Below are 20,352 nucleotides of genomic sequence, written 5' to 3'. Positions count from 1 at the left end.
CTGGTTACTGCAGCACAGCTCCTTCTTTTCTTTACCAGCATCCTGTGCTGCTGACAGAAGCACCCCTAAACCCACGCAAGAACAGAGAGCGTGCTGCTGAGGTGTTTTTTGAGACCTTCAATGTGCCGGCACTATTCATCTCCATGCAAGCTGTGCTTAGCCTGTAAGTGTTTCTTGTCTTTGATCTGTGCTCCTGAAATGTTGCCATGAAATCTACTTTTAACCGAAAAAAAACCCCACCTGTGGAAGCCCACACTGGTGGCTGACTTAGCCCCTTGTCAGGCAAGAGCTGAATCTCACTTTTAGTTTCTGTAATAAAGATTTTACAGGAATTTGCTGAATTATGATGAGAACTACTGGGGAGGAGGAGGTTAGCCCCTGTTCATGTGAAACCTCTGCTCGCTGAGTAGAGCCTGCATGTGCTGCATGCTTGGGGTCACTCCGAATTGCTTGTTCTGACTTGATTGTTTCCCCTTTGCTAGCTACGCCACTGGGAGGACTACAGGAGTGGTGCTGGACTCTGGGGATGGCGTTACCCATGCAGTTCCCATCTATGAAGGCTTTGCCATGCCTCACTCCATCATGCGGATTGACATCGCTGGCCGCGACGTCTCCCGCTTCCTGCGTCTCTATCTCCGGAAGGAGGGCTATGACTTCCACACAACCTCTGAGTTTGAGATTGTCAAGACCATCAAGGAGGTGATGCACTGTCTGTTTCTGGCTTTATCCAAGAAGGGACTTCTGCCCAAGGGCAGTCATGACTTGGGGAAGTCTGTTGGGAAGTGCCAGCCTACCTAGCTCCACACCTCATTCCTTTATCCATCAGAGGGAGACACTGCTTGAACAAGGGGTGGTGGACAAGATGACCTCCAGAGGTCCCTTGCAACCTCAGTTATGCTGTGTTCTGGAGACTTACAGTCAAGGTTTTGTCTAATCACTGTTGAGGGGCTGTTAACATATAGATGGAGACAGGCTGGTGATTCAGAATCTGTTTTGCATTGATCTGTGCTGCAGTTTCTCAGGGTCTGATGATACCTTTGACTAGTGTTTGTTTACCCTTCAGGGCAAGGGTCTGTAAAACCCATGGCAGGCAGGCATCACAGGTGGGATATTACAGGTATTTTACTTGATGTGAGCCCAAAAGGTCTTTCCCCAGCACAAAATATTGTTGACATTGGTCTCCCCAAAGGGATCTACAGATTTTGATTGTTAGTGAGAAAAGTATTTTATCAGAGGCATTTGGGTTTACCCTTCTCATCTCCTCCTCTGTGTCTCTGTTTCCTCTCCAGCGTGCCTGCTACCTGTCAATAAACCCCCAGAAGGATGAGACTCTGGAGACCGAGAAGGCTCAGTACTACCTGCCAGATGGAAGCACTATTGAGGTTTGTAAGGATTGCCCTCAGAGGATCCTAATGTGAAGCACAGGGTTTCCAGAATAGCCTTCTGCCTAGTGATGGGAAACTTATTGTGGTGTTAGGGAGGAGGGGATAGTTTTAAAAGACCAGAACCCATCCCAGGCTATTGACTGGGCACTAGAATTCCTAGGGGAAGCAAACATTGTTAGAAACTTCACAACTCCTACTGGAAGTCCTGGATAGGGATGCAGTGCAGCCATGGGGACTGAGGGCAGGCTCTGATCTAGCAAATCTTTATGCAGATTGGGTATGGAGTGTGAGTAGTTATCTGCTCACTGAATTCAGCAGTGGTTTTGTATGTGGCTTTCATCTTGCCTAGAGGAGCACAAACAATTCCTTTGAAGAGTGAGTTAGGAATATTCTTTAAAAGACTGAGCCCACTATAGAATGGTGGAAGGAGAGGAAATACAGGTCTTGCCTCTAGCACCACGGGTGGATCCACTCCCTTTTCTGCCAGTGACCTGCTGTATGGAGCTGAGCAAGTTTCTTCATCTCTTTGATCTGCAAAATGGAAATAGTGCTCTTTCTAGAAGTAGACCAAGCTGGTGTTCACTTGGGAACTAGTGATGCAGCATCAGTGCCCAGGATGCTTCATTGCTCTCAGGTTTCACCTCAGAAAGGCAGGCCCAAACTGTAGATGGTGCACAGAGCCTCACTGCTGTCCCTTCCCCTCTGTGTTAACTTCTCTGCTTGTAGATTGGTGCTGCCCGTTTTCGAGCCCCAGAGCTCCTGTTCCGGCCAGACCTAATAGGGGAGGAATGTGAAGGACTCCATGAGGTGCTTGTTTTTGCCATTCAGAAATCAGACATGGACCTGAGGCGAACACTGTTCTCCAACATCGTGCTGTCTGGAGGCTCCACACTCTTCAAAGGTTCCTGTTCTCTTTCAGTGGGCTGTGACATAACTGATCTCTTGCTTCCTTCTCCTGTGAAACTGCAGAGATAACGTAGATCACCCAACTTGCCCTGGGGGGTGAGGGCTGTGGGAACTCTTCTCTCTCAGGGGGATTACTGTCTATGAGCCCTAATCATACCCTTCTGGGTATGCAGGACACCACTGCCCTTGTATGTCACCTCCTGGGCTTGCAGGGTTTTTACTGTTTTCCTCCTGAGTCAGGACTGAGTAAGTGTTTTCTTTCCTGCTGCTGTAGTTCAGGATATTTGAGACCAGGTACCTAAAAGGCTCTTGAATCTCCTGAGGTTCCCTTAGGTCTTTGGCGTGTGCAAGGGTTCGACAGTCCTGGTGCTGCATACATGTGTGTCAGCTACACAGAAAGCTTTCTACCCCTCCCCTTAGTGCTCAGGTAGTCCCCATTGACTTAAAAATGTCCCCTGCCAGAACCTGTTGACCTGTTAATCGCAGATGGACATCTCCAGATAGCTCCTGGTCTTCCCATTTAAACCCTGCTCCCCTGTACACATGGGCTGAAAAATCCTATTTGCTCCTCACAAGTTGCTGCTTAGGGATGGAACCCAGTGTGCTTTGTTTGAAATGGGTCTGCGTGAGATCAGATCCCGTTATGTTGCTGTCTGTGTTCTGTGCCTTTCCAAACTGGTCTGTCTGTGAGATCTGGAGTGGAAAATTTGAGTAGGACTGCATAGGACAAGTCCATATTGTTAGCAGATGGAACCTGGGATTTGGATGAGGGGCTCACACTCCGCACTTTGTCTTGCACAGGCTTTGGTGACAGGCTGTTGAGTGAAGTGAAGAAACTAGCTCCGAAGGACGTCAAAATAAGGGTAGGAGCAATCTCTTTGTGTTTATGCTTCCTGCATATAGTGTTCTGTCACCTTTAAAGAACCATGCTGAGAGTGCAACTGTCGTTTGCTTCAAACCAGAAATGACTTTCCTGAGACAGCCCAGCAGTACTTGCTGTTGCGATGAAAAACTGTTTTCATCACTGAGAAGGTGGCTCCTCTGACAATGTGGCCCCTGTCCAGGATTCTGGACCACAGTGGCTGTTTTAAGGGGTGCTGCTGGGTGTCCCTCTGGTGGGAGAGATCATACCTGTGTTTGTCAGCTGTTAGCCATAGTGGAATAGGGGCAGCATGCCAGGAGGAGCAGTCTGGAGCCTGGGAAGGTGCTGACCGATTCTCTCTTTCTCCCAGATATCAGCTCCTCAGGAGAGATTGTATTCAACGTGGATTGGGTACGTAGTACATGATGGCACATCTTACTGTGGGATGGGGGCTAGGGAGGTACAGCCTGACACACTTGCACTATTGTTCCTTACGTGGTCAGGAGGGTTTGTTCACCTGCACAATGATCTGCAACCAGCAGGTGGTTTGGGAGGGGGAACTGATGGCAGGCTCCAGTGCTGGCACATCTGAGGCCAACAGGAGAGGAAGTGACTGTCCAGAGAGTGTTTCAGTTGTAGATAACTGGAAGCCTCAGCAGCTTTCTGATATGGGGAAGCATTGTGCAATAGAAAGAGCTCACCTCTGCAGAGAGAGTGCTGCCAGCATTGTCTTTTAACCCATACTGTCTCTCCCCAGTGGCTCTATCCTGGCCTCACTGGACACCTTTAAGAAAATGTGGGTTTCGAAAAAAGAATATGAAGAAGACGGAGCTCGTGCCATCCACCGAAAAACCTTCTAGCCCTGGGACCTGTCCTCAGTCTCCTCCGAAGACTCACTTCAGTTCTAAACTCGCTTTTCTGAGTCCGAGTGTCTGAGAGCCGCCTGTGTGTGTGTATGTGCGCCAGCATGCCCCAATGTCACTGAGCAAAGACAACAGCAGCAGGAGGGTTGTATTAGTACTACTAACTTCTTATTTTTTTTTTATTTTACTTCTGTTGGTTTTGTTGTTTTTTTTTTATCATTGGAAAGGGGAAAATACCAATCCGAACGTCTCCAGAATGGCCCATTCCTTGTTCATTTCAGTCCCTTAATTTCTGTATCGCAATCACATTTGTCACTGTAAAACAAAGAAGCAAGCAAAAACAAAGGGAACAGCTTATAGAAACTGCCTGGCAAGCCAGAAGGGAGCCAACCACTGCTTTAGTAAGCCCGACTGCAATGCCTGGATTGTCTGGAAACACAACCAAGGCGCCATAGCAACTTCCTTCTTCAGCAGCGGCTTCACCATCAGTAGGTTTTTGAAGTTGGTTTTAATATATATATAGATTTATTTTTTTTTTTTTTTATTAAGAGAAAGCACATTCTCAACAGTTAAACCCATTTGCCCCCATTGTTTTGGGTGCGTGAGTGCGTGTATGCCTGTGTAACTTCTTAGCCTGATGCGTGAGTCTGCACCGCAGCTGGAGAAGTTGGTGATAGGACTTAGTTTGTATTGCATGGAGTAGAACAAAGCAAACCTAATCAGCTGTCATTGTACTAGACGGTTATTCTCTCGTACCTTGTTTTAAGTACCTTTACTTCTCTGGAAGCAAGTCCCCCAGAATGGGGGTGAAGGCACTTGTGTGTTCCCCCTCAACCTGCCAAGATTTACAGTGCTGAGTTCTCGTGTTCTTTGTAAGAGTGGAGGCTGTTTCCCTCCTTCCTGCCATGTCAGGGCAAAGGGAGCATGTATTCACAGCCAGGCATAACTCCTGTGTACTTCATCCATTCTGGGGCAAAAACAATAATTGGAAAGGTGCATTGTAATGTAAAAATTGCTTTATTTATTGAAATGTCTGAGGATATCTCAAATAACTGACCACAGCACCTGGGAATTACGCTTTGGGTCTTCTTTGAACACCTGATGCCAGCTGTCCCTTGCTCAATGTTAAGGCTGCGTACAGCACACTCGCTTAGTGCAGCAGCCAGCCCTGTGATGCCACCCGGTAACTGCTGTTCTCTATGAGTGCATTGAAGGAGAGGACAATAAACCCTACCAGGACATTGGTGTGAGCAGCAGGTTTGTGAGCAGGACCCTGTCATGCTGGCTGTGTGCCTTTGTTCAGCTGGTGGCTGCTTTGCTTCTACTGCTCTACAGGCAAGGGCAGGGCTACGGACCCGCTTGCGTTGGGGTGTGCCACTGCTTCCCCTTCAGGTTTGTCTTCTGCGTTATTTGGTGCTCTTTTCTTTCTGTTGCTTTTCTGCAGTACGTGGCAGTAGCAGTGGAGCTGGAGTTGCTCGGTGGCAGTTCCTCCCTGTTCCCCTCCATCCTGTTCATTGCCATGCATCACCTTGGGGTCACTTGCTCTCGAGTGCAGAGCTGGGGTAGGAGCTACAGGGCTGCTGCAGAGGAGTCGGAAAGCGGGTGTCTTGTCCCAGCCCAGGTGAATGGGAGCAGCAGCATGTTGCCCGTGTAGGCACCATCGTCCCAGGGCCCACCACTGGGCTCCAGAGGCTGTAGGCAGGCAGGAGTGGTGGTCTCCTTCCAGCTGAAGCCAAGCTGCTTGTTCACTTACCCCTCAGAGCAGACTGTTTTAAGCAAGAACCCGTCAGGTAGAAAAGAACCATCAATGCTCAGCCTTCTGCTGGAAAATCAGTTCCTCTTGCTGGTTTGCTGCAGCATGTGGAGGAGAAGCAGCATCCCCCCCTGTCGGTTCGGTCAGCACGTCCCAGGCAGTGCCAGTGATCTCCTGCTCCCTGCCCCACTGCTGCCCTTGCAGAAGCAGCAGTGCTCCCCTTTGTAACCTGCAGTGACCGGACAGAAAGGTGCCGTCTTCGATCCAGCATTCGTTTGATCTGCCTGACTGTTCCCTCGCACAGTGTCCAAACCATGTTGCCTGGTGGTGCCCAGCATACTTAAATAAAGTCATTCATATACAACCCTCAAGCCTCCTGGCCTCATCTTCCCACACGTGCAGTGGTAAGGAGGTAACCCATGTTTTTCTCGACTGAAGGTTTGCTGCTGCCTGATCTCAGCCAGAAAACACCATCTCTTGTCTGGGATCACATTCCTGGCCTGGCTTTTGGGCTGAGGGGAGGAGGCGCCTGGGCTTCAGCTGTGATGTACACTGGTGATGTCCAAAGCTGCTCTACTCCCCAGCAACCATTATCCTCAAGACCTCAGTTTTTCACTGTGGAGAGGCCAAGGGCTGGTGCAGTTATGCCCCTTTTCTCCCACACAATCACAGCCAGGTGCCATCCACCCACTGGGAAAAAAACACCAAGCAGTACAGAAAAAGATTACTTTATGAAATGAAGAATCATTCCCAAACCTTGTGGTAAGTTGCACATAATGGAACACCAAGAGCTACAGAAGCCTCACAGCAGGAACCGTCTTGGTCTGAGACAGAAGGCAGCCGTGTCCTGAGGCAGGATGGCAGGTTTGTGGGTAACCTGAGGGAACCTGGCACTAACCAGCACATCCCTATGCATACACCTTCAGATACTGCCTGCACGCCCCTCCTGCTGCAGGCGCGCATAGGGCAGAGCTCTGCTTTGGCACATCACTTCTGCCTACCCCCAAATGCAATGCAGGGACTGGAGAGACACTCCCTGACCTCAGGGATCCCTTTGGTGACTACATCCCCCCAGCCAAAACCACCTGCTCTCCTCCGGTGCATGGCTTGGCAGCCATGGATCTGGTCACACTCTGGGGCACCGTTTCAAATGGAGACCATCTGAGATGTCTCTCCTCACAGGGGTAAAATCCCAGCCCTGTGCCAGCCCAGCCTTCTCAGAAAGGCTCCAAGGAGGAATCGAAGGCACAAAAGCAAGTCCTGGTTTCTCCTCCAGGCTGTGCTCTCCCCCTGTGAGAGGGGAAGGTGCCAGGCTGCCTCACTGTCACCTGGGAGGGCCCTGGGCAGAGGCACTTCCATGGCTGGGTTAGGGGCTGGTTCTCTGACCTCAGCCCCACAGTCCCTGCCAGAGTGGGAGGGGGCTCTCAGCTGTGTGACACTGTGCTAAGACAGGGCTGTGGAGAGGAGAGGAGGGATAAACACAGGCAGCAGGATGCCAAATGCCATGTTACAGCTCAAGGCTCCAAGCCCAGTGCCTTTCCCAGCCTGCAACAACTCCCTCTGCAAGGCTACGAAGGAGGGAACTTGGCATAAAACAAGCGCAGCCAGCAGACCCTGGCTGTGCAGGGTATTGTCCTGGGAACAAGAAATGCCTTAGTGGATTTGGTCCAAGAACTGCAGCACTATGTGTGAGAGGTTATAGCATCTACTGGGAAAGGCCTTCAGGGTCCTCTCATCCCTGCTCCTGCTGTCACTCCCTCAGTCACTTGGTCCCTCAGGAGCCTCCTGCTCCACTCCCCAAAGTTGCAGGGCTCTAGCAAGGAAGGACTGACTCCCTGTGCAGTTCTCTCGCTCTGCCACAGGCCGTGGCTCCCTGTGGTTCTCTGTCTCTAGCACACACTGCAACCCAGCACCTCCTCGCTTCTTCCTGCAACAGGTCAGGATAAAATGCTCTTGCTCCTGTGGTCAAGTGATCTACCCCAGGCCCCTCATGCTGAACTTCTCTGCCTTCCCCAGTGGCCACCTCTTGGAATGGATAAAGATTGGCATTACAGCATTTCACAGTGGAGCTGTAAACATTGGGCGGTCTCAGCCCACCAGCCTGCACCCAGGCGTACCCTGTGGGCTTGGGCACCCCTAGATCGTTTTGACCTCTGGTGCTTGGCCTTGGGTCAGGTTCTGGCGCTGAGCCTTCACCATCTGCAGACGCTTCCCATGCAAGCTGAACTGAGACCAGCTGAGGAGCTGCAGCAGTGCACATGTGATGGGTACGAAGATAAGGAGGTAAAAGCAGCCTTGGCGAAGCGTTGGCTCCAGGAATGCAGGAGACTCCAGCTTCGGCTGGGCACTCACCACGTTGCTCAAGGGGTTGCGCTGGAAGATGTCGTAACCTGGTGTCAGAGTAGAGTTTGTGAGACTGGGATCAGTGGGGATAGACCTTTGTCACCCCAAGTGACCGGCTTCAGAGATGCAGAGACCAGACACAGCCCTCTGCACCCATACAGGACATAGTGGAGGACATTGAACTCACAAGGTCTGCCCTTTCCTGCCCCACTGCCTTCTTTGGGAGCACCCCTACCTGTGTATGCAGAGAGCAGCCAGGTGCCAATCAGAGGGGCAAAGGTCTGGCCAGGCTTGGTGACCAGAGCCACCATCCCAAAGAGCAGCGCTGAGGCCGCCTGCTTCCTGCGATTCAGGACTAGATCCTCATCCACCAAGTCGGTGACCACCAGGTTGAGCAACTTACAGGTCCCTTCTGTGAACACCCGGTTGCTGCAGAACAACAGACAAAGCACTTTGTAGGGACATCAAGAAATTATGGGAGCAAGTGAGATCAGAGGAAACAGGAAGAGGATGAGAAAGGTTCCCCCACGCTTAAGAATTTCAGAAGCCCTGGTTAGAGGAGGGGAACACTGCTACTAACAAGCCTTGTGTACCCTGCAGGGATGCCCTGGATCAGTCCTGACCTGCCACACAGACAGGCCTGGGAATGGGACACTCTGGGGACAAGCTCAGGGCTATCATTGCAGGGAGGCTGCAGAGGAGAGGAGCTCAGCTCAGCAGCTGGGAAAGGCTGCTGCAGGCTGCCCCCACCCCTGCTGGGTCTCTGTCCCCCCTCACCCTGCTGCAGGCACAGCAAGAGGATTCTGCAGTGACCCATCCCACACTCGGGTGCTGTCAGAGCTGGGAGCCACGTGGCTTCTGTGTGACCCAGGCTCCTCTCCCCAAGATAGAAACAAGTCATTTTCCTCCCCAGGTGGCAGAGAGCAGGGGAAGGGAGTGCTGCCTACCTGGCAATGAAGATGCAGAGCAGATACACCTGATCTGGTCCTGCCAGGAGCATGACAATGCTGAGAGCCAGCTTCAGGAAGAAGAGTCCTCGCACCACAGCATAAACCCCATAGCGGCGGCAGAGGGACAGGAAGTAGAGGTTGTTGAGGTGGGGGGCAATGTAGGAAACACCTGAGCAGAGACAGAGGCACAAATAGCTTGAGGGAGTTTCAGTATCTACCATGCCCCTAGGACGGATACTGGAAGAGAACAGGGCTGCTGTCATCAGCCCATGTGTGTTGTAGGACACATGGTACAGAACAGCCCCAGGCACACACAGAAGGCTGCAGCAGATTTACCCAGTGGCTCTGTGGCACAACACACATGCACTTCCTACAGAGGGAAGCATTCTTCCAGTAACTGCCCAGGCAAGAAAGAAGAAAAGACTTGCCCAGTGTCACACAGGAGCTGGGAACAGAAATGAGAGGGACAGGACACTGTGACCAGTCCTGATTCACACAGAACCCTCCCATGGTACCCCTGGTAACTCTAGGACCAATGCCCACATATTTGTGGCAGCCTGGAAATGGTCCAGGCCACAGAGCTAAAGGGATTAGATCCAGGGCTGTGTTCCCTGCTGCATCCCTGGAACACCCTCTGCAGCCACTAATGCTCAGAACACTTCCTTTGTGGAGTTTAGGCCAGAGTCCAGCATGCTGGGCTCCTCATCACTAGAAAAGGCTTCAGGTTACTTCTGTGCTCATGAAGAACAACTCAGAGGTCCCAGGGAAGCATGTGGGACACGTGCACATGTGAATCTTACAGCCCAGAGACCTGCATGTGAGTTTGGGAAGAGCAAACCCAGGCTTGAGGCAGGTCCTAACCTGGCTGCTCCCTCCAGTCCCACCTAAGACTCACCGAGCAGGAAGGATCCTGTAGAGACAGAGATCTGGTCTGACAGCAGGTGCTCCAGGAACAGAGGGAAGAAGTTGCTGTTAAAGTGGCAGTGAAAAACCTGTGAAGGCAGCATGCAGATGAGCTGGTCAGCAGGAGCAGCAGTTAGAGAGCAGAAAAAGTTAACAGCCTTCTGGGTTCTGTTATCCTGGGAGCCCTGTGCCAAGAGACCATGCAGGGTGGGCCTGTAGAACTTCAGCAGAGCGAAAGCTTGGCTGTGGAGGTTACAACACTGCAGGCTGAGACTGCAAAGCTGCAGCACCACCAGCCATGCCCACTGTTTGATCAGCATTGCTTCCCAGCTGCGGGGGAAAGTCAGGGCAAGGAGGCAGCAGTGGTGACCACAAGGGTTTGGAGAAGACAGTGGCGCAGCAGGAGGGAGGAGGCAGCTGTTAGGAACAGGGTTGAATGCAAAGATGCAGAGCAGCATCAAAAGCCTGCCTGAGGAGAAGTGAGGGATCCCCAGGGAGACAGGGAGCTGTGAGTGCAGCACAAAGCTGGGCAGGCTGCCGGCATTTGGTAGTAATCAGTGAGAGGATGAAGAACAGAAATGGCAAAAGCCAGCTGGGAGGAGGATCCAGCTGGACAATGAGAACAGTGATGTGAGCCTCAGGAAAGGAGAAGGAGACTGCTGACAGCCACGCCAGCAAACTGCACTCCTGAACTCATCCCCACCACGAGCCAGGCCTTGTGCTGCTGCACCCCAGATGGGCTGTGGTGAGCTCAGCCAGCCCCCATAATGCAGCTTATGCTGCAGAGACAGGAAGCAGCACCTCACAGCTTGCTCAGGAAGTATCCTTGGGTCATAACAGGGAGAGTGGCTACCAGCTGGTGAATCAGCTGGCATTGCAGGAGGCTCTAAGAGCAAGTGGGCACTGGAAACCCCTCTGGGGGAGCTCATACACAGCTGAATCACCACCTCAAACAGGCAGAGGCAACACTCAGCCTCTGAATCACACAAATCGCTGCTGCACCCACCTGGATGAGGTTCATGCCAACAAACCAGAGGAAGTTGCGATGCCGGGAGAGCTGCTGCAGATACTCTGCCAGGGTGATTCTCTTCTCCGGAGGGACGGACAGTTTCTCAATGTACAGCCTAGAGGGAGAGATAAAAAAGCAACCATAAATCCCTCGCACCAAGCAGGGGAGAGCCCACAAGCTCTCCCTTTGTAAATGCAGAGCTGTCTCTCAGCTCCCATCCCAATCATCCCTCTCCCTGAGCCAAATCAAAACAATAGAGTCTACACTAATGTTTGCTTATTGCTAGCAAGAACTACAGGCAACATTTCTCTCAGCATTTGTCTTCCAAACTCAAAGTTCAGATACCTGTCCATAGAAGCATCCTCCTTTTATTAGCCATTCCACTACATATATGCCAGACCCCTGTGGTTAGCTCACCTGGCACTTCTCATCAAGATCTGCTGTGTTACTGCAGCATAATGCTGGCAGCTCATAACAAGAGATGACAAGTGAGGCAGCCCAAAGAAAAGCAAGGGAGCTGAACATGGCAAACCAGCTGCATTGTGGCCTTCCAACAGCCCAGGCACTATCAGGTAGCTAAAGCAAGCAAAAGGATAAGAGACATTTGCTTATCCCACTCCAGAGGGAATGGGCACCCAGATGGCCTCATGCTTAAGCAGGAATGCTGTCATGATAAGCTGCTTCTGATATTTTGCCACTCACAGGCCTCACTGGGTGCTCATTTCATGTTCCAAATACTAGATGGCCATACAGCAGGTCAGGGCTCTGACTCCAGTTTGGGCCAGGGGTGTCGTGAGATAGTTCTGTCCTATTTAGGAGCCAGTGTGACAGAGGTGATTCTGAATACTGTATCAACAGACAAGAACCACAGAGGATTAACATAAGTTTGCCTCGTCATACATCTTCCCACAGATTGAGTTTGCTGCAGTGTGTAACAACTCTACGGATCTATGCCAGACCTTGGTCCCTGCTGCAGAACTGGTGACACTTACTCTTTTAGGGTTGATTCCTGGTCCCATTTTGCTTTCCCACCAGACTCAAAGCGCTGGCGGAGCAGCTGCGTGGACAGGGTGAAGCCAACGATGGAGCAGAGGGCCAGCAGGACACAAAATATGCGAAAGGAAAAGAAGTCCTCTTTGTTCCACACTGCGTAGGACGTGAAGACAGAGAGGGAGCCTATGGCACTAAAGAGGGAGCAGTAGAAGTTGAGGCTTGTCCTGTCTTTTGCTGAAACAGCCAGGTCTGCAAGCAAGGCATTGTGATGGAGGTCGACCATGGTGAGGAAGCTGTCATACATGCAAAGGCAAAGAAGGAACTGCAAACCAGGATGAGCCCAGGCAACCCAGAAAGCCAGGAAAGAGATGGCAAAGAGGGGGCCATTGTGGCTTAGTGCTTTGAGTCTCTTCAGAACTACTTCAGGGGAGGAAATCTCTGCTCCAGGCCTGCAACAGAAGACAAAAAACTTTAGACACCTGGACAAAACCCTGCATGACCATGGATTCTCCCTCTCTGAGGGAGTGGTATAAGTGGCATAAGCTTTTGCTTATATAACAAACACCCACATCAAATACCTTCTCAGCTAATGCGAATACACTGAAAAAATGGGTTTAAGAAAGCCAAAAAGCATGAAGGGATATTTTTTCTCCGTGAGATAGTGCTGCACTGTCTGTGCTTTGCACCATGTAAATAATTTCAATGAGCACTTGAAGTTTTCACTATTTCCAGGAAGCTACACCATGATTTTCATTAAAAGCTTGCTGTAAATACATGAGGAATGCTAATGGCCAACAGTGATCCATGATACAGGGAGTTTGGGAATAACTAGCCTCAGGCATTCCAGGTGGAAATAAGTGTCCTTTCACTGTGTCTCCCAAACCATGTACAGACACTCCTCAACACCCCACTAAGAGGTCTGCTTATACAGCAGGGGCTTGGTATTTCAGACACCATATTTTAAGCTCTGCACCACTCATATGATTGTTAAGGGTTAGGGTCACATTTACCACCTAAGTGTGTGACAGCCAGGTCCTGAAATAACATGCAAAGAGTACTGAACATCAGAGATGCCAGGAAAAAGAGGTATTTAAAAGCTCCATGCCTCAGAAACTATTCCCACACCATCATTTTAAAGCTGCCAATTTCACATCATCTCCCCCAGAGACTAAACGACTCCCAAGCCTCTGCTGGAAGCGGGAGTTAACTTACTGCTGTGTGCTAAGGAACACCCGGTCACTCAGCCAGCCAAACAGAGGGTCATTGAGGCTGTTCCAGATCAGAAACACTGTCTAGGAAAGAAAACAGGACAGTGAAACAAAGCACAGGACAGCTCCTGTCAGTTGTGTTACTGAAGCGAGCAGGGTTGAGCTGGCACAGTGAAAAACCAGCAAGAACCATCACAGAACACCTTGCCTGCCTCAAGCCACAGGATGATTCTGCTGTCTGGGGCAACTGCCAGATTTAACACAGCAGGGCCAGTGGTATTCACTGCTTGTGAAAACACCCCAATGACCCCAGAGGAAAGGCAGTCGTAAGAACAGTCTCTGGGTTTTCTATCCCAGCCTGTTCTATCTTCACTAGTGGGAAACCCTGAAAAGTCCAAGCCAGCACTTGGAAGGCTCCCTTGCTCCCTTTCCAAAGGGGAACACTGTTATTGAGTGACAGATCACTGGAACAGGTTGCCCAGGGGGGTTGTGGAGTCTCCTACGTTGGAGATATTCAAGGCCTGCCTGAACAAGTTCCTGTGTGATGTACTCTAGGTTACCCTGCTCTTGCAGGAAGGATGGACTAGATGATCTTTTGAGGTCACTTCCAACCCTTAGGATTCTGTGATTCTGTGATTGCTGCTAATGCTCTTCATTCACACTTCTAAGGGAGAAGCAGGTTTGGTTTCACCATTTCTTACTTAAGAGGGCAGAAGCGTATGGAAAACACTAACCTCTCCAATCCAAAAGGACAGTTTATCAATCTTGTAAACAGAGACAAAAGTGTCCACGTAGTACAGGAGGAACACGTTGTGCAAAATGGAAACAAACAGCGACAGGGACCCATAGATCACTGCAGTGGGCAAATGGAAAATACAAGCCACGAGTCGCAACCCCATGTTGGTGCAGTCAGCATTCAGCTCCCTGGATCACCTCCATTTCAGATGGGATGTCTTATCCCAACACTTGCAACATCTTTGTTGGGGCCAATCCATTGTTGCTCCTACAGGAAAATAAAATTCAATTAAACCAGGTTCAATTTCTTTAAATGAATTAACAGTTGAATCAAATTAACTGGTCAGTCTTTGCCTGCAGAGATCAGAATTCATATTGCCTTGAGGAGCTGTTCAAAAGTGGATTAGAGGGGATTTAAGAGACTAAAAGCTGTCTGCTCCACTAAAGCTGTTTCACTAAGCAGAGGCCTGGCTGTGGGCTCCTAGAGGTACAAGTGTCTCCTCATGACCAGGCTGCCCTGTCCTTTACCCTGTGATGTTCTTCCTCATCTCACAAGTAGCCAATTAGCTCTTTCCAGCTCTTCACATGAGGAATCAAGCTACAGAGTTGCAAACAACAAAGCAGCCTTTAGAAAACACACCTCGTCACTGACAGTTTTAGGTACCAGGGTACATTTTTAGCCACATAAAAATGCCAACAGCTATGATGTAACCTCACGCACATGCTGCTTTCCCCAGGCAGTCACAGCTGACTGCAAATGGGCTGACTCAGGAGATATTTACGGCAAGCAGTGTTGCTGCTTTGTGGCATGAAGAGACACAACCAGAACATGATGGCATGCAGCAGATATGCTGCCATCATGTCATAAAGGCAACCAGCAGCTGTCCAGCTCATCTTAGAGTGGCATGAATTTTAGGATAAGTGTTTGAAATAAAGATGCTTTGGCTGGACAGAAATATATATGGAAATAAAACAAGTGGAAAAGCACAGGTTGATGTACGTTCACAGAAGGCTGAGGTATAAGGGGACTCCTCAGGCTGGCAGTGACTGGAGCTCAGAGCCAGGAGATGGCTCCATCGTTCTCCCACCATGTACTCCCGTGCTTTTCAGACTGAGCTCCCTTTCACACTCAATTTGCTGCAAACCAAAAGCAGAACACAGGCACCTCTTTAGAGGCACTCGTGTATGTGGTGAGGTGTTAAGGGTTCTTAAATCAGTGTAAGCGCCTTCTCCAGCCTGTGCCATCATAAGGAGCCCTGTTCACAGCATACGCACAATGGGTGACAACAAGGTCGCTATCTGAACACTGTCAAAAGCATGATAAAGGGCTGGAAGTCACTCCTATTTCAGCCCTCCAGGGTCTGCATTTACCCAACTCAGATACATGATAGGGACTTCACCACACAGGATAAGAATGAGCACATCAAAAATGGGAAATTCTGCACCAAGTCAGCCTTCTTGGGCTTGCAACATCAGCTGCATCAAGTCCAAGCAGAAGATCAAGGGGAAGGATAAACAGCTGGGTATGAAACCTGATGAAACACCAGTCCCATTCAGCACTTCCCAGAAGCCGTGAGTCTGAGCACTCTAGGCAAGATCAGAAAAGCAAAAATAACCATCTGCTCTGCCTAGCCCAAGGAATTCCTCATAACTAGCTCAGAAGGATTAGGAACAACATTTGTTCCAATCAGTTGCATCACTAGATTGAAACTGCACATAGACTCCACTCACAGCCAAAGCACTAGACCTCAACTGGATCGAACTGCAAAGCCCTTGTGGAGCTAAGCCACCATTCCACATCCCCACTATGCCAAAACCCACGGCCAGATAAAAGGAAGACACTGCTTGGAGGGGAATTCAGCCAGACAATGAACTTTTATAGGTGTAATTAAAGACAGACAAGCCTCAAGGGGAAATTGCATTTTATATGGTCATGAATAGCACAGGAGTCAAGAATCTGTGATGTGTAAAGATAAAGAAGAAGGGAGAGTGAAGCCAACTAACCCATCGATAAGTCCTCTCTCTCACCAAGAGCCTTCTGCAGACAACTGGCTCAATGGCAGATGAAGCCAGCAGTGTTGGGCAATTCATGAACAGGATGAAGAACAAGCAGACAGCATCAATCTGCACAATATGAAACTGCAGTGTATCCAGACCTTACCGTGTATATCTAACCTCAATACAAATTTCCTGAGCATACATATGAGGGAGAACAAAGAAGAGCAACTGAAGTGATTAAGGGACTGAGGCAGCTGCCTGCTGAGGAAAGACTAAGCAGCTGGGACTCTTCAGGTGGACAGGAAAGGCCAAAGGGGGACACGACCAAGGTCTATGTCCCATGTGCAGTGGATATGGTGAAGGTGGAAGTGCTGCATGCCAGGACGCAAGAACTGGGAGCACACACTGTAACCAACAGAACCAGTTTAAAGCACACAAAAACACCTGGCAGGTAGCAAACATCTGACATTGCTGCCAAAGCAGGTTCAAAGGATTGGACAATTTAATGGAAAACAGCTGCATAACGACAGCTACTAAAGGGAACAGGCAGGGAAATCCCCTCCAGCATCCTGAATCCGAGGGCTACGCAAACTAGAGGCAGACAAGTTGAAAGGCCACAGGCAACGGCCAAGCTCACTTGCTCTCCTCATAAACAGCATCTCCTGCTGTTGTGGGGCAGAACATGGGGTGAGATAGACCAGTGGTGTGATCCACAAGGGCAATTCTTAACCTGACTCTGCTCCCCAAATCCTGTTTGGAAGCAAAGCCTGCTTAAGGTCCTTAGTGCTGCACTTCACACTGTATCCACCCAAATGATGCTTCACTAAGCACATGTTGCACAAACCACAGCTGCTGAAGTTTACAGAGACACCTCATTTTGAATGTTTAAAGAATGTGAAGTTGCACTTCCTCTTCTTCTTCTCCCTCATCACTCCCTCACAGATGTGCAACCCCTCCAGCCAGCTGACATTTGTAAGTGATTTCACTTTGCTGGGATAGCTGTTAAGTCATTTTATATATATTTCCCCCCTCCCCATCTGCAAATGTGCAGATGAAACGAAACAAATCATAGTTGTCTGTAAAAAGTATGATTTTGCTTCTACATCCAAAGCACTGTGTTATTTAAGCTTGCCATACTGGTATTTTCATAACCTTTTCCTTGGGATGGAGAATTACTCATGGAGTATGTCAGAACTTTTCAACATTAGGCTTTTAAGCAGTAATGGGCAAAGGAGCTGCAGGAGGGAATAGCTATCATTCATTCACACTGAACTTCTAAGGCACAGTCATAAAGCAGCAAGCTTGTAAATTAGAAAGCAACTAGCCTTTATTTGAGAACCTTCCACCTCCGCATCTGACATCTGGCTCCTGCCAGTGATGTTTGCAGATGTTATCTTTTTGAGAAGGATGTTTGAATACTGGCTACCAGGAAAGAGCCGGTTTGAGTGCTGGCATATGGTGGCTGGAAACACATCACCATTTGGGGCTCGAGCATCTGCTCTAACTTCCTCGCCAGCTCACAGCTGGATTCACAAGTCATTGCATCCCATGGCAATTCGGCAACCCTTTGGCCTTGCAACAAGGCTGAGCTCCAGCCTTCCACAGCTGAAGTCAGTTGTACTGAGTTAGCAGCAGAGCTTTGTATGTGACTCTTGGCTCAAGCCTGTCTTAAGCAGGGCCAGATGATTCCAATATGCTGAAGCTGCCACTCAGGAACCTGATACAGTCATCTACAAACCTGACCACAGTAACAGGATGACCTTCCCATTCATTCCCCACTATGTGGGTAATGCAGGCTGGAATATCCCAAGTAATACTTCATGATACGTCTGTGCTTGCTCAAGCTGTCAATACACTGCCTCAGCTGCGTATTCTGGATTTTGTGTGGCTCACTAGCTGAAGCAGAGAGACAGACAAATATACCAGCTCTGCATCTCTGCATCTGCAACACAATAAATCCACCAGCTGGATAAGCAACCCAAGAAGTGACACTATTTCCAGACAGTCAGCATGACCACACAGGACTGGGGTGCTGACACTCCAGCTCCATGCACAGGCAAGCTGGGCTGGAGCTGCACTCATGGAACAGCTGATACTGTGACCTGTCCCAGCACAGTGCCTGATGCTGGGCACATCAATTCCTCCCAGATTGTGTAAGCCACATTTTCAGCCAGAGGAAACAGTCACAGATGTCTTCATCTGGTCAGGCTTATCCAGCAGTGACAAGTTTCGTGAGCACAGACCAGGTTCAGCACACTCCTGCCCAAACTGCACATGGTACCTCCAAAGCGCAGATACCTCACCCCATGGAACTACTTAGACTCTGGCAGGACGGTGTTCAGTAAGAAGGCACATCCCTCCACAGAGCTATTTCACAATGAAACTGAAAGTTTCATTCCCACATTGGTTCCTGCAAATGGTCCCTTCATTTGGACCAAAAACAGTGTCTCAAAATCCTATACCTATCCCAGGAAAGCTGCGACTTAAATGCGTACTGCACAAAATTTAGGCTCCTCTGACCAAACTTTGACCCTGTGCACCCTCTTAGAGATAAATATATTTCCAAGACTCTCAGTTTCTCCATGTACTACTTCTGAAAACCTAACACCACGTTTCTTCAAATATTCCACTAGAGATCCTTGATGGAACACCAAACACACGTCCCACATGAAACATTAACAAACTCCTTAACAGCAGACCAGTATCTGAATGGAAAAGCAATGAAGCCTTTGAAAACCTGATACCACCAGGATCAGACAAGGAAACAGACCACTTCGAAGAGGCCATGAGGGTGTTTCCCAGTACTGTTTACCAATTCAACAATCACAGATGCCTCCATATCATGAGAGGTTTGGTAACACCCTTCTTATTCCAGGCAATCATGTGTTTCCATCAGGTTCTTCCACCACTCCTGCAGAGCTCATACACATAAACTGACCTGTCACACAAATGACACTTAACATCTTAAGCCAGCTGGTAGTTTGTGCAGAGCTGTGTTCCAGCAGAGCAATCTCATTAAATCAGATCTCATTCCCTAATGAGATTATGAGGTTCATTAATAGAGGTAAATGTGTAGATCTCCTAGTCCTGGAACTTGGTAAGGCATTTAACACCACATCGCATCCCTTTTTTTAACAATTCATTGTTTTACAGTGTAAGGAAAGTGTGTTGGATGTATTAAAAACTGTTTCCCCATGATATTACTGTCATTACAAGCTCTAATCCTGTAGCAGACTTCACAGAACTGGTACAGGAACCAATGCCAGGTAACTCTGGCCTCAAATTATTAATTTGGAAGTAAATATGAAACCCGGACTGAAATCATCCTCCAAGACTGGAATCACAGAAGCTAGAAGACAGGATTACTGCACAGATACTGCCTGTCCTTGTTAAGACTCAATAGGAAGCACCAGCTGACAAGAACTTTTTAGCACTGTGGCCAAGTGCAGCAACCAGGAGTTTCTACTACACATCTCCATCACCTCATCAGGGAGATTGATCACCTCTGCAAACCATCCAAAGCCACAGTCCCCTCCAGTGCCCCAGCTGCAGCCACATGCCTCTAAGCAAAGGGCTGAGGAAAGCCCAGCTGCAGAAGCCACCAGAGATCTCTGTCCATTTAGACCTAAAACCCACAGCACCAGATCTCCAGCTAAAGGAGCTGACACCCCATGAGCAGGAAAGGAAAGCAGGGAGCCAGGCGATGCCATACACAGATAGGGATGCCATTTCTTGGGCCACTGAGAGGACAAGCCCAAGCAGTGGTGGCACCGCAGCACCCCATCCGCAAGGCCCTCATGCTGAGGGGAGGTCTAGCAGGGCACAGCCACCTGGTGGTGGGCTCCTGCTCCATGGCGGTGGAGGGCCAGTTTGGGGTTGTTAATGGGAGACGGCAGTCAGAGTCCCGCTTCACACCTCCAGGTACAGCGGGGCAGAGACACTTCTCCTTGCCGGGACGCTGCGAGGAGAGGCAAGAGGGGAGACAGACCCCGGCCGGCTCCACGGCATGGACAGAATGCCTGAGGCCGCTGCACACAGGCACTGACAGCTGGGAGCGAGAGAACACCCCTAGCCCCTATGGTACCGTCCAGAGTAACGGGGGGGATGCACGCACCAGGGCTCTACCAATGCAGGGACGGGGGAAGCCCTCACCCCACACAGACAGCTTCACTACAGCGGGGAAATCCCCACCCCAGCTGGATTGCCCTGCTGCATTGAGGGGGATCTCCCGCATCCCGCTCCGCCAGGGCGGCACTGGAGCAAGGGGGTACACCGCAACCGAGCCTCCTACCTTCGTCCGCTACCGGCGCTGCCCCCGCCGCTCCGCCGCCAGGCGGCACATCCGCGCATGCGCGCCACACGGCACCCCGCCCCGGGGCGGCCTCCGGCCCGACGCCATCTTGTGTCCTGGCAAGTGAAGCGGTCCGTTCCCGGCCGCCATCTT

The 20,352-nt window shown here is 50.0% G+C and overlaps 3 protein-coding genes across 4 annotated transcripts in view; 2 read left to right on the top strand and 1 right to left on the bottom strand.

Moving 5' to 3' along the window:
- The window catches only part of ACTR1A (actin related protein 1A), a 14,226-nt gene extending 8,091 nt beyond the window's left edge, over nucleotides 1–6,135 (top strand). The window contains exons 5-11 of the mRNA XM_062601941.1: nucleotides 39–163; nucleotides 483–699; nucleotides 1,290–1,382; nucleotides 2,112–2,286; nucleotides 3,093–3,154; nucleotides 3,524–3,564; nucleotides 3,911–6,135. Coding sequence (XP_062457925.1) covers nucleotides 39–163; nucleotides 483–699; nucleotides 1,290–1,382; nucleotides 2,112–2,286; nucleotides 3,093–3,154; nucleotides 3,524–3,564; nucleotides 3,911–4,013 — 816 coding nt within the window. The 3' untranslated portion in view covers nucleotides 4,014–6,135. The remainder of the gene's footprint in view (nucleotides 1–38; nucleotides 164–482; nucleotides 700–1,289; nucleotides 1,383–2,111; nucleotides 2,287–3,092; nucleotides 3,155–3,523; nucleotides 3,565–3,910) is intronic.
- CUNH10orf95 (chromosome unknown C10orf95 homolog) overlaps nucleotides 1–20,352 on the top strand; it is a 174,958-nt gene that overhangs the window by 141,224 nt on the left and 13,382 nt on the right. The gene's annotated exons all lie outside the window — the stretch shown is intronic.
- MFSD13A (major facilitator superfamily domain containing 13A) lies at nucleotides 5,015–20,352 on the bottom strand. Of its 2 annotated transcripts, none has more exons than XM_062601938.1 (9): nucleotides 20,200–20,352; nucleotides 13,910–14,178; nucleotides 13,180–13,259; nucleotides 11,967–12,416; nucleotides 10,972–11,089; nucleotides 9,958–10,054; nucleotides 9,060–9,231; nucleotides 8,348–8,541; nucleotides 5,015–8,159 (listed from the first exon to the last, which is right to left on the bottom strand). In XM_062601938.1, exons 2-9 carry the CDS (start codon nucleotides 14,072–14,074, stop codon nucleotides 7,906–7,908), a joined length of 1,530 nt encoding a protein of 509 aa, XP_062457922.1. In that variant the 5' UTR covers nucleotides 14,075–14,178; nucleotides 20,200–20,352; the 3' UTR covers nucleotides 5,015–7,905. The 2 variants fall into 2 exon arrangements, with proteins under 2 accessions (XP_062457922.1, XP_062457924.1); XM_062601940.1 differs by lacking the exon at nucleotides 20,200–20,352 and adding an exon at nucleotides 18,721–18,846.

The sequence above is a fragment of the Pezoporus occidentalis genome, unplaced genomic scaffold (genome assembly GCF_034315485.1).
Source record: "Pezoporus occidentalis ecotype Australia unplaced genomic scaffold, CSIRO_AGI_Poc_V1 ctg73, whole genome shotgun sequence".
Lineage (NCBI taxonomy): Eukaryota > Metazoa > Chordata > Aves > Psittaciformes > Psittacidae > Pezoporus > Pezoporus occidentalis.
Note: the sequence above shows the minus strand (reverse complement) of the source record. Positions and strands in the feature narration are given on the sequence as shown.

Coding starts and splice junctions, on each gene's coding strand:
- MFSD13A (XM_062601938.1), bottom strand. CDS start 14,074: ATGGGGTTGCGACTCGTGGCTTGTATTTTCCATTTGCCCACTGCAGTG. Junction 12,417..13,179: donor GTGTTCCTTAGCACACAGCA/GTAAGTTAACTC, acceptor CTTCTGTTGCAG/GCCTGGAGCAGAGATTTCCT. Junction 9,232..9,957: donor TACAGGATCCTTCCTGCTCG/GTGAGTCTTAGG, acceptor GTCTCTGCTCAG/GTGTTTCCTACATTGCCCCC.